At 46.6% G+C, this 13,736-nt stretch overlaps 3 protein-coding genes across 3 annotated transcripts; 1 reads left to right on the forward strand and 2 right to left on the reverse strand.

The window, feature by feature from the left end:
• Positions 1-717: 717 nt before the first annotated feature.
• On the reverse strand, positions 718-2,113 carry LOC119280485 (acyl transferase 15-like). The gene has a single exon (XM_037561317.1). It carries the CDS (start codon positions 2,111-2,113, stop codon positions 824-826), a length of 1,290 nt encoding a protein of 429 aa, XP_037417214.1. The 3' UTR covers positions 718-823.
• Positions 2,114-5,835: 3,722 nt separating this feature from the next.
• LOC119280487 (tryptophan decarboxylase 1-like) lies at positions 5,836-7,344 on the forward strand. Its single transcript, XM_037561318.1, has one exon. It carries the CDS (start codon positions 5,836-5,838, stop codon positions 7,342-7,344), a length of 1,509 nt encoding a protein of 502 aa, XP_037417215.1.
• A 3,330-nt stretch (positions 7,345-10,674) lies between these two features.
• LOC119274367 (acyl transferase 15-like) lies at positions 10,675-12,192 on the reverse strand. The gene has a single exon (XM_037555054.1). The coding sequence runs from the start codon at positions 12,104-12,106 to the stop codon at positions 10,832-10,834; it is 1,275 nt and encodes a 424-aa protein (XP_037410951.1). The 5' UTR covers positions 12,107-12,192; the 3' UTR covers positions 10,675-10,831.
• Positions 12,193-13,736: the final 1,544 nt, after the last annotated feature.

The raw sequence follows: 13,736 nt of genomic DNA on the forward strand, positions 1-13,736 counted from the left end.
CTACTTTTTTTAACAAAGACACCCATAGGGCATCTTAGACCCAATTAATATCAAGGAAAACAAAGGCCGGTGTAAATGATCAACAACTGGACGTAGAACAACCAGTGAATAGTAAAATTACATTAAAAGAACATACTACTCGTCTTCTTCCTCCAATTGTACATCCATCTTTTTTTGTTGCTTTGATTCTTTGTGGAGGTTAAATCTTTCATCGGCATCATGGTGAAGATATTGTGATTCGACGACCTGTACTTCTAGTGGATCATCCCCGGCCAAATACGTTCATTGATCAAGGCTTTCCATCTTTTTAGATGGGTGACTCAAGGTGTTTTCAAAAAGCAATATTGGTAATATTCGTGCCGGTGAGAAAGTGACAACATCGTTGCTCCAGTCTAATTGCAGCCTCTTTACCGATGTCTTTGGAGTTCGAACAGAGATGATACCGCGAAGAAGGAGTTTACTAGAGATTTCATTGTAATTCTTAGTCGTAGGTGTTACTTTGTATTTCCTTGGATCTTAGGTTAAAATTATTGTACCTTTAACTGTTGCGAGTATGAATAAAGTTACACGTGTTTCTAAGAAAGAAATGGAAACAAAGGCCTATAACATTCTTTAAATAAATTGATTATAGGGAAACTACAAAAGAAACTCTTAAATGCAATTTCGAGTGATACAATCAAATATTCTCTGCATTTCCTGTGCAAACTTAAAGCTACTTTTTTGTTTTTTTACTAGTAGAGTAGAGTACCCCACTAGGACCAAACAGTACAGCTCCCAAGCATGCAGCTAGCTTCGCACCGATCGATCCAAGGCACGCGAGCGGTCAGGTGAACTTGGCCAGCTCGGCAAGGAAGGCGCCGCCGTGCTCCTCCTTGAGAAAGCGGGACAGGACGTTGGCCCCGCCCTTGCCCCTGCACGGCAGGCACACCACGCAGGCCGGCACCGCCTCCGGCCCCGGGTGGCACATCACCCGCGCCGGCGTCCCGCCGCCAAAGTCCGTCGCCTCGAAGCCCAGGTTCCGCCAGCTCGTCACGAACAGAGCGTTGTGCCCGAACAGCGTCTCCACGCATGGCAGTGGCACTGGCACGCTTTCTTCTCCTTCTCCGGTGAAGGTGGCCGGCATCTGCTCCTTGCTGCTCCTGATCAGCTTAACCACGTCTTTGATGCCCCCCTCTGCCACCTCGCGGATCGTCGGAGGCGGCGCGACTACCTGGGTGGTGACGCAGTTGCTGTAGTAGCCCTCCGCGGTGCCGACGGCCCTGCGCGCGTCGGCCGCGAACACGAGCGGCGCCGGGGTGCCCGGGTCGTCGTCCGGCATGATGACGCGGGAGCGGCACTGCCACATGACCGCCGTGACCGCCTCGAATACGGTGCACGGCGCGCCTAGCTCGTCGCCGAGCTCGGCTTTGATGCGGTCGATGGTGCTCGTCGGCACGGTGATGTCGAGGTTGGCGTACTCCTTGGGCTTCAGCTGGCCAACCATGGTACTCTCTATAGCGGCGGCCAGCGGCGGGAGATCCGGCAGGAGCTGGTCAGCGCAGGTGACTGGGGGGATGGATGGCCGATCCAGCCCGCGCGCGAGCTCGCCCACAGCCCGTAGGAGCAGCGCGATCCCGGTGCCGTCGGCGACGACGTGGTTCCACGTGACACCGAGGACGAACGCGCCGCAGGAGAACTCGGTCACCTGCATGAGCAGCAAGGGATCGGCCACGCGGCAGCTGGCCTCCGGGTATTCGACGGCGAGGTCTTTAAGCAGCGCCGCGAACGGCGGGTCGAAGAGCTTGACGTTCACCAAGGCGCAGCTGGCGGTTGCGGCCACGAACTCGACGCCCTCGCCGGTGCATGCGATGCAGAGATCGCCGTCGTCGTCGTCTCCCACGACGACGCGGCCGGCAATGAGGCGGAAGTGGTCCAGAGCGCGGGACAGCGCCCGCTTGATGGTCTCGGCGGGCTCGTGGATGGCGCGGTCGAAGACGTGGAACGATGAGGAGGAGGAGAAGGCGAGAGGCTTGTCGAAGGAGGAGACTTTGACGTGGTCGGCTGTCGCCGGCGTGGACTGCTCCGTCGACGGGCGGACCAGCAACGGCCTTGACTTGGTCACGATTACCCTCATTTCCAACAGGAATCTCACAAGTTCTCAGCTAAGTGGTAACGCCTCCTCTGGGCATTTTGGCCCGGCTTATATACAAGGCATTGTCTACTTTTTTTTGGGTTAGGCTCTGTTTTCTGAAATTGGGTCAGTCGATTGATTCTAGACGTTGGATGAAGATCACAACCAGTGGCCCTTCTTCTTCTTCCTCCTCCCAGTGTTTCATCGGCGGAACCGCCGGCCACCACCACCCGCGGCCGGCGGCGCGGGAGCGCCGCCTCGCCTCGCCGCCCTTTCCGGAACCACCCCCACCGCCAGTCTTTCGTCGCCCCCGGCCATCCCTCTAAGCCCACCCGCGTTTGGGTTTTTCTCCGGCTAAGTGCACTACCACCCCCACCCGAAACCCTAAAATAGATAATTGGGTAGCCTCTCCTGCGAGCCCCCGGTGCGGCTCTTTCTTCCTTCTCTCCAGCGCCTCCTTTCTTCTAAGGAAAATTAGCTGACCAAATCAGATTTTTCAGTCGACTGACGTATAGCTAAACTAACTTTTTTTAACAAAACACAATCGAAGTCGCTCATACACTCACCCATATGGACGCATGCATGCACACTCTATCCCTATGAGCACATCCGAGAGGTTGAATTGGCATAGCATCTTGAGATTGACGAAGTCGTCACAGACGCATCATAGTCGACGGGGACGTCTGATGCGCTGGGATACTACTGCCCCCCTACACCCAATTTGTTGGCACAATCTTCAATGTATGTAAAAGTTGATGGTTTGTTATTTGGGGCTCACCTTACCTGCGACCTGGAGGAAAGAATTATAGTTTAGAAAGTTATCTAAATGCTTATAGATTCTTTGTAGGTCTAGGATTATTGAATTGACATGGCTGGCAAAAATGCTAGACGTATAGGCTTTTATGGGGATTCTATAGGTTCCTTCAAAACTTCCAAACATCCCCTCCCTGAATTCAATAGGGGTGGACCGACCAATTAAAAGCTGCCATAACATCATGTAATCCCCTCATCCATGTAACACCACGTACGTGTAGCAAAGCTCCATGGCAGGTTCTTGACGATTTGTTGTCAAGAACACAATTTGGATAAGTAATATAGGGTTGGGTCATCAAGGAAACAATTTGTTTTCACCACCTTAAGCTCCGCTCAGGGCCTTCTGAGTGTGACTCTTCGGTGACTATTGCTCAATCCATTGAGAAATAGCAAAATTCTTGGGCCAACCAATAGTCAAACATTTTTTGGGACCAAACATTGTTTCTTAATAAAAAAATATTTACATAAATTTGCACACACATAGAAACCCAAATTATTCTAAATAAAATAAAATAATGGCATTGATATTACCCTAAAAGAAGAAAGATAATGGGATAAAGAATAACAACAAATAAAACAATTCACAGTTCCACAATATGCAAGAACGTACAATTTTCAGACAACGATATGATTTACACGCCAATTTTTGCATGACGCGACATATGGGACATGGCAGAATACATAAATTCATCACATTTAGGTTAGCAGTGGATCTGAAATGCCTTGCATACCCATTAGACCAAGTAGGGGCTGACAAGACATTCTACCTCATCTGAGTTTGGGCCTGGTTGGATTGAAGTGAAATTTAGCTACACCAACATGACTCCAAGCGAAAATATTATTGAGAGTAATGAGACAAAATTTTTTAAGACAAACAAAAATGCATTTGCTTGACTACTTAAAACTGAAGGGTATTGCCTTGCCAACATTGTAGGGAAGACACGGGGAGCATGCATGCATGCAGCCACATGATTAGGCTAGCCATAGTGGGGGTAACATAAGTAGTATATCATGTGCTTGAGACTCGCAAACATGCTTATGTGGCAGGCAATTAAAGAAGAGAGAGATGGTTATACGTAGTAATATAGGTAGATACCGTAACATAATAAATGTGATGCTATTATGTGTCATGCATGGCAATAAATGAGACCACCTATGATACTAATATATGATACTCCCTCCGTCCGGAATTACTTGTCATTAAAATGGATGAAAATGGATGTATCTAGAACTAAAATACATCTAGATACATCCATTTCAATGACAAGTATTTTCGGACGGAGGGAGTACAATGCACTATAGAGGTAGTAACATACACTAATAACATATGCATGTTATTAGTCTAAATTACTCCCCACTATGAGCAGCCTTAGGCCAAGATTAGGAAAGTGGTTTCGTGACTAGAGCTTAATTATGACATACATGCAGCTTTTGATATAAATTTTGGCAGAAGGTGCATGCCCTACCCACCTCACCTCTCATGCTTTTCCTTTCGATTGTAAATTATTTGAATCTATTATACCTTTTGAATTGAAATACCATTTTATATTTCATTTGCATCTTCGTTTTCCTTGTAAAAAGGGCTTTGAAACAAGCCCACTTTTGAATACATTTTGATTTGTTTCAAAAACTTCAGCAAGTTTCAACTACTCCTTCCGTATCAAAATATAAGACGGGTTTTGATACTGTATCAAAATACGTCTTATATTTTGATACAAGGGAGTACTAAAACTTAATAGAACAAATTATAAATTCGGTAAGTTTCAAAACCTAAAACTTAAATCCTAAACCCTAAGCCCTAACTACCGAAACCTAAGCCCCAAGCTCTAACCCTAAACCATAAACCCCCAAAAGAAAATGAAACTTGGTAAAAATATGGTGAAACTTTGTAGAACTTAACATCACGACTATCAAGTTTTAATATTTGAATCTTGGTAAAATTGTAGAAATGGTGTCTAAATGTATTCAAAATTGATATTGTTCAAAAGTACTCGTTCCAACGAACACAGTATGCAAATAAAACTTAATTTAGACTTTCAGTTCAAAAGATAAAATTGATTCAAATTTTGAGATGATATGAAAAGGCATGAGAGGTGGGGCGGGTGGCTCATGCAACTCTGCCAAAAGCTGGCATGCATTGAACCCAGTGCAACGATTAAGGGCTGATGAAATAAACTAGTGCATTAATTTCTAAGCAAATGGATTGCCGTATGCATGTGTACGTGTGCCCCTGCGAATTTTCAAACATTGTAAGCAGTGTCAATAATTTGGCACCAAACAAATGGAGTCCATACCTTTTAAACTTGCCAATATATTACCTTGGCAGAAGGTGGCTCCCAACCAAGCAACCCCTTCATATACGAGGCATCCAACTAGTTTTTCTTGTTTTTTTCTCAAAGAAGAGCTTTGGATCTAGCTAGCTGCGTCGAACATGCTGTACTTTTTTGCACTGTTCCTTGGTAGCTTCGTCAAGGAAGGGACACGGTGTTGGATCATGGCTTTTGGGTCTCCGTCAAAATCTAGCTAACGTGTTATGGCCTTTTGGGGCTTGGCTTTTGGAGATAGTGGGTCCAAAATTAGGAAGATAATTTCGGAGATGTTAGGTTAATTGTGTTTGCTGGCTCTGGCTCATGGTTCATGTTAGCCTGTACAAAATTTAAATTTGTGGATGGTACCAATGGGATGAACAAAATTAGGTGCCAACCTGGGACATGAACAAAATTTAAATATGTGGATGGTACCAATGAGATGGGTGCCTTGTTTACAGTTCCGCTCATGTGTTGCTTTTGCTGTGAGGTCACAGGGTATGTATGGAGTCCTTGGTCCTTACTAGTTGTACTACTCTATAATAGAGAGGTACGTGTTGGTGTTAGTACCAATCAAGGCACCCATCTCATTGGTACCATCCACAAATGGGCAGCATTCCTGCAAGAAGCGGCCTCGTCACCGCCTTTGATGAGCTGCCACCCTTCCACCCACTCAACGACGATGACGTACGATCCTACCTCCACAAGGCCGTCGACTTCATTTCCGACTACTACAAGTCCGTCGAGTCCATGCCGGTGCTGCCCAGCGTCAAACCTGGCTACCTGCGGGACGAGCTCGGAGCGTCTCCGCCGGTGCACCCAGCCCCTTTCGACATCGCCATGAAAGAGCTCAGGGCATCTGTGGTGCCCGGCATGACACACTGGGCCAGCCCGAACTTCTTTGCGTTTTTTCCGGCGACCAATAGCGCGGCTGCTATCGCCGGAGACCTCATCGCCTCTGCAATGAACACCGTCGGGTTCACGTGGCAGGCGGCTCCCGCTGCTACGGAGATGGAGGTGCTCGCGCTCGACTGGCTCGCGCAGCTTCTGCGGCTTCCAAGGAGCTTCATGAACCGCACCGGTGCTTCCCGAGGGACGGGCGGCAGCGTCATTCTAGGGACGACGAGCGAGGCCATGCTCGTCACACTTGCCGCTGCTCGTGACATAGCAATGCGCCGGAGTGGGGCCAGGATTCCAGACCTGGCCGTCTACGCCTCTGATCAGACCCACTCTACGTTCTTCAAGGCGTGTCGGCTGGCGGGCTTCGACCCTGCAAATTTCCGCTCCATTCCCACCGGGCCAGAGACTGACTACGGCGTCGACCCGGTGAAGCTACTCGCAGCCATGCAGGCTGACGCCATGGCCGGCCTCGTGCCCACCTACGTTTGCGCCACGGTTGGCACCACGTCCTCCAATGCCGTCGACCCCATAGGCGACGTCGCCAAAGTCGCGGCTATGTTCAATGTGTGGGTCCATGTCGACGCCGCCTACGCCGGCAGCGCGTGCATTTGCCCGGAATTTCGGCACCACCTCAACGGCGTCGAGCGCGTGGACTCCATCAGCATGAGCCCGCACAAGTGGCTGCTCACGTGCCTGGACTGCACCTGCCTCTACGTGCGTGATGCGCGCCGCCTCAGCCAGTCGCTGGAGACTGACCCCGAGTACCTCAAGAACGATGCCAGCGTGTCCGGCGACGTCACTGACCTCAAGGACATGCAGGTCGGAGTCGGACGCCGCTTCCGTGGCCTCAAACTTTGGATGGTCATGCGCACCTACGGCACCGCCAATCTCCAGGAGCACATCCGCAGAGACGTCACCCTGGCCAAGATGTTTGAGGACTTGGTCCATGCTGATGATCGGTTCGAGATCGTCGTGCCGAGAAACTTTGCTTTGGTCTGCTTCAAGATCAAGACGACTGGAGTTAGGGCCGCCGACGAGGTGAACCGTTTGCTCATGGCAAACGTGAACAAGACCGGCAAGGCGTACCTTACGCACACAGTGGTAGGTGGCAGGCTCGTGCTGCGCTTCGCTGTGGGATCGTCACTTCAGGAGGAGAGGCACATTTTGAGCGCTTGGGAGCTCATTAGGAAGACGAGCAGTGAGATGATGAACTGAGTTCACTATCGACTATCGAGCCGTGACATTACATATCTATGGTCTTCATTTATTTTTCCAAATAAATATAAACATTTTTTTACAAATATATGTGAACATTTGTTGTGACTCGTGACGTGAGGGATATATAGCTAGCTGTGATTTTGTGTTTGCCCAATTGGTTGTAAAAGAGTGTTCGGGAATATTTAGTACACGGTAATACTTGGTGTCCGATGTTCACTGAGCTGTTATGTTGTTATTGCATACACTCATACCGGGAATTGTATTAATCTGTCACTAGGTCTTTTATTTTCCAAAGAAATCCACTTAAAAAATCTGTCGGGCAGGCAGATTCACATCTCTTATAACCCACACAATCTTCGATTCTCGGCTTGGAAGCAATTTGCTTAGCTTTACAACCATCCTAGGGTATCATTTCTAATACATCCATTGGACTAGCTCGTACACATTGAGTGCATCCTATACATGTATCGTAAATTTTTACGGAATGTGACATTTGATCTATAATTTTTTCTTTTCGACATAATTTTTTTCGGAACTGAATGTCATGTCCAAGCCAAAGAACTTACCTGAAAAGTTCTGAAAAATGATGATTGGGACGAGATTCCATGTTTTTGAATCACGAAAAGCTTGGTTTCCATTTGGGTTGTAGATGTAACCAACCCACTATTGAAGGACAATGTAGAAAAGATGATAGAAAAAAAAATCTCCAATATAAAGATCTTCATTGCTGCAAAAAGTACTATTTCCAAAACTAGTTAATTCAATTGTGACCCTCCATGGATTCACCTATATAGGTTGCGGCTAATGTTGCAAAAATAAGAGCGTGAATACCGCTTGTAAATAATCCAAGGACCTCTTTTTGACTCTGACTCCCCCACTCCAGCCGTTGTGTTTCTTTCTGTTACCGCGAAAGTAGCCTTCAGCCACGCAAATTCTCGATGTTCCTTTTTACTTCTCATCAAACGAATGGCATCTTCATCTAGAAATCTTAGCTATTCTAAGCATGATTTTAGGGTATCTCCTTGCACTAGATTTTCTTTTCATTATTTCCTTCCCCGATTATTATTCATGCAAAATTGCGCATGAACTAATACCCAAATCTTTCCATTTATTAATTGAATTCTATAACAAGTAACAACTGTTCTATTCCAAGAATAAATTATTACTGAACAAAGAAAAACAATTCATTATATTATAAAGGATGAGATCAAATAATAAATATTCTTCTTCAGGTGGTCTACGAGGTGCTACTCAATCCATTAGTTATGAAATACCATTAAATTTTTGTGTGCTAGCAATATCTCCACGGGCGACTCATTAAAATAGGATATTTTTCCTATAAAATCCATTAACTATTTATGTTCCTTTTCTTATTTTGTATTTGGATTGGCTTACTTCATAGATTCAAGAGAATAGGAGAGCAATAGCCTGACAAACAATCGGTTCAGTCCGATTCAAGTCTGGTTGGGCTGGCTCAATGGCTTTATACGAATTAGCAGTTTTTGATCCCTCTTAGTTAGTCTTAGGGATGGAGTGGAAGAAAGGTGTAGACTCTCAAATGAGGAAAATGATACCCGTCAAAATAATTGACCGAGAAGTTGTACCTAGAGGATATGGATAGAGAAAGAGGAAAAAATCGAAATGAAATAAATAATGAATAAAGCCAAAAAAAGTCGAAAAAAGCAGAGCCCAGATTTCAAATGAAGAAATAGAAACTCAAAAAAACAAACGTGCTACCAAGCTGCACTACATCCCTTTTCCAAATTAAATTGTTGTACAATGCCATTGTACACAATTCTTGTGTCCTTTTGCAAATCATAATTTTCTTATTGTTTCTCTATCTATATATAGAACCCACGTGTCATTTGTGTTTTTTGGTCTCGTACGGAGTACTATATGATTTCACCTTTTGTTTCATCAGAAACAATCTGGGATGGAAGGATTCAAACCTCCGAGTAACGAGACCAAAACCCGCTGCCTTACCAATGAACATTCTCCATATTATGCCTTGAAGAGGACTCAAACCTCCATGCTCTTTAGCACAAGATTTTGAGTCTCGTGTGTCTACCATTTCATCATCAAGGCGCCTTGAAAGTTTGGAACAATTTGAAAAGTCTAAAAATGAAACCCTATATTTTCAAAAACAAAGGGCAATGAATCAGTACATCATTGATGGCGCGCGTTGCCGCGACCGTTAATTTTAATGTTGTATTGCCGAGAGTAATGCAAGTATATGAAAAGAGAAGCCTTTTTACTTTGTGGTCAAATTGGCATGAAGTAATATCTACATATTTGTTATGACTTTTTGAAGTAATATGATTTCATATAAGAATTAGACAGTTATTATTGGAACGTTATGTTTCTATGGTGGTGAGCTACTATTGGAGAGTTTATACATTACTATGTCGATATGTTTCTATGATTGGACAACTGAGATTTTGATATGCACAAGGTCCTGCGCATCAAGAAATGTTATAAGAAAAATCCTAATGAAAATGACCAGGAAAGAAAATAGGAGTGTGCTCTTTCACTGTGAGATAACAAAGCAACAATATCAATGCTTGTAAATAGTTTTTAAATCCTATCATTGCAATACAATATACACACTCTACAGTCTAACAACTATATTTTGCAAACGAAGCACAACTACTCTTCCACGAGAAGCACAATTGTCTTCTTGAAAAGGAAAAGGAGGCACAATCGTTCTTCCATGAGAGGCAAATTTGGGCTTCCCGAAAATGGAAAAGCATAACTTGTGCATCCAGTAGAGGCACAATTGCGCTACCCAAAAATAGAAAAGCACAGCATGCTTCTGAAAAAAAGTAAAAAGCACAACTATGCTTCTAGTTTTTACTGACTTTGTTTTTTTTATCTTTTTTTGTTTTCTCGGCTTTTGTTTTACGGCTTTCGTTTTTCGTTTCAGGCTTTTCCTAGTTTTTTCTGAAAAAAACATTGAAACCTATTAACATGGAATCTAATTTTAAAGATCTCGACGCGGGTAATCCGACGGTGAAAATGGTTCATGGTTTGCACACATGGTTCAATAGATAAACCATTTAGGAGAAACTAATCAACAAAAAAGAGAAAAAACTAACAGATTACGATGAAGCACATCAAAGAAGGTGGGAGTAACCTTTGCAATGGTACACCTTGATTTTGCACTTGCCCCATTGAGCTCAACGTGAGTTCGGCCGTGCATGTGAACTTTGGTGTGGTATCATCGGTCAGAAGTGGCGAGGCGGTTGCCGGCCGCGACGGCAAGTGACACTGTGGTCGATCGGGCGGGCTGGCGGTTGAACATACATAGTGGTCACTGGATCACCATCCGACGGCCCAAAATTTGGTTGACGCAAAAGTTTTTTTTTTTCAGATGCCTGACCTGACTAATACGTGAATGTGCTCACATACTACAATAAATATTCTCTTCATTACAAACTCAATGTATAAAATGCAACTTCGATCGAGAACTAGCTTTGCACGCCGGTCAGGTGAACTTGGCCAGCTCGGCAAGGAAGGCGGCGCGGTGCTCCTCCTTGACGAAGCGCGACAGCATGTTTGCCCCGTCCTTGTCCCTGCACGGCAGGCACGCCACACAGGCCGGCACCGACCGCGGCCCCACGTGGCCCATCACCCTCGCCGGCGTCCCGCCGCCAAAGTCCGTCGCCTCGAAGCCCAGGTTCCGCCAGCTCGTCACGAACAGCGCGCTGTACCCGAACAGCGTCTCCAGGCCTGGCACGCCTTCTACTTCTTCTCCGGCCAGGGTGCCAGGTACCTGCTCCTTCCCGCCCCTGATCAGCTTAACGAGGTCTTTCATGTCCCCCTCTGCCGCCTCACGGATCGTCGGTGGCGGGGCGACTACGTGCGTCGTGACGCAGTTGCTGTAGTAGCCGTCCCCGGCGCCGACGTGCCTGCGCGCGTTCGCCGCGAAGACGAGAGGCGCCGCGCTGTCCGGGTCGCCGTCGGGCATGATGGCGCGTGAGCGACACTGCCACAGGACAGCCGTGGCCGCCTCGAATACGGTGCACGGCGCGCCTAGCTCGTCGCCGATTTTGGCTTTGATGCGGCCGATGGTGCTCATCGGCACGGTGATGTCGAGGTAGGGGTAATCCTTTGGCTCCAGCTGGCCAAGCATGGTCTTCACTATAGCGGCGGCCAACGGCGGGAAGTCCGGCATGAGCTCGTCGGCGCAGGTGACCAGGGAGACGGACGGCCGAGCCAACCCGCGCGCGAGCTCGCCCACTGCCCGCAGGAGCAGCGCGATCCCCGTGCCGTCGGCGACGACGTGGTTCCACGTGACACCGAGGACGAACGCGCCGCAGGAGAACTCGGTCACCTGCATGAGCAGCAAGGGGTCGGTCACGCGGCAGCTGGCCAACGGGTATTCGACGGCGAGGTCTTTAAGCAGCGCCGCGAACGGCGGGTCGAAGAGCTTGACGTCCACCAAGGCGCAGTTGGCCGTCGCGGCCACGAACTCCACGCCCTCGCCGGTGCATGCGATGCTGAGCTCGCCGTCGTCGTCTCCCACGACGACGCGGCCGGCGATGAGCCGGAAGTGGTCCAGAGCTCGAGACAGCGCCCTCTTTATGGTCTCGGCGGGCTCGTGGATGGCGCCGTCGAAGACGTGGAACGACGAGAACGCGGAGAAGGCGAGAGCCTTGTCGAAGGAGGAGACTTTGATGTGGTCGGTCGTCGTCGGCGTCGACTGCTCCGTCGACGGGCGGACCAGCAACGGCCTAGACTTGGTTACGATTACGCTCATTTTCCAATAGGAATCTCAAAACTAAGTGGCAACGACTCTAGGCATTTTTGGCTGGCTTATATGCAAGGCCGTGTCTACTTAACTTGTTGTCACTATCTTCAGTGACTGTATTGTTTCAATGTAAAAGCTGATGGTTTGTTATATGGGGTTGTCCAGTCCCGCAACGTGGGTGATTCAAGGCCACTGTAAATATTATGGCTAAGCAATATTGGTCGGGTTAATGAAAAGGCAATTTGTGGTCACTATCTTAAACTCGGCTCTAGGCTTTTCTGTGTGACTATTATTCCTCAATCGAGCAAGAAATAAGAAAAATCCTGCGGTAGGCAAATAGCCAAGGGATTGAATTTCTTTTTCAGATCCATTATTTTTATTTTTTTATTAATAAATGATAACATAAATTAAAAGAACTCAACAAAGTAAAACAAATGCAAAAACAGAAATTATTCAAAAGAAGAATGAATTAAGAACAATCATACTATAATGCAGTTTTCGGAGAACAGTATGGTTTGCATAAAGGCTATTGCGCCGTTATTTGGGTCTGTTGTTCCGTCATGTGCGATGTGGGCGGTTCAAGATCATTGTAAACATTTTGGCTAAGTAATATTGGCAAAGTTATGAAAAACAATTTGTTGTCACCCTCTTAAGCCCATCTCTAGGCTTTCCAGCCTTCCAGGTGTGACTATTGCTCAATCCATTGAGAAATAAGGAAAATTCTGGTGCCTGCTTATAGTCAAGGGATTTATTTTCTTTTCTGATGGTCACCTTTTCTTTTTCTTAGAAACATTCATGTCGAAAAGGCAGCCCTTAAAAGTAATTAAGACTCTCCATCAAAAAAAAAATTAAGACTCAAGAGATTATGTGGAAAGTTGGATTCCCTAAAACTGCTACTTCATACACTTCCCTCTCTCCATTGACTATTAGCCATTTAGTGATACATTTATATACCCATTTTGTGTGGAAATCAGTATTGGTTAAACTGTTATTGTGAGCTAGCATGTAGTCTATCTCCAATGCACCTGTTTAACCCACTTTTCTCCATCTCCACTACTATTAAACGAGTGAGTTGAGGCAGAAACATTGGATCTCGGTCACACATCCACATATTACTAATTAATTTTAATCACCTTCACAACACCTGAAGTGGGAATTATTGCACCTTAATTATGCCTTATAAAAACACATTAGCCAAAAATCATGCGTCACGCCTCTCCCACCACCGTAGCTCCACCTTCAAATTAAACTGCCTCCAGTAAGGTGAAAAAGACCTCCAAGTGCACCGTCTCCCCATTCTAACTCCGCCACCCATAAACCTGCGCTGGTGCCCCGCGCCTGCCCGGCTCTCTCCCATTGCATGTCGCTCCTCACTCGACCTCACGTACCATTCACCAATGGCCCTCCGCTCCTGTCGCACCCATCGACACACTCCTAGCGACGACCGGACACACCATCTCTCATGCCTACGCCTCCGACTCACAACACCTGCCGCTCCGCCATATCCAAAAACAACATAAAATAGTAGCTGGCACTGAGCAATGGATTAAAAGATTAGTTCAGAAAAATAATAAAAAATAATTTTAAATTGATGCCAAAAGTATGCTAATTTAATATAAATATGGCATGAAACAATAAA

The sequence above is a fragment of the Triticum dicoccoides genome, chromosome 3B (assembly GCF_002162155.2).
Source record: "Triticum dicoccoides isolate Atlit2015 ecotype Zavitan chromosome 3B, WEW_v2.0, whole genome shotgun sequence".
NCBI lineage: Eukaryota > Viridiplantae > Streptophyta > Magnoliopsida > Poales > Poaceae > Triticum > Triticum dicoccoides.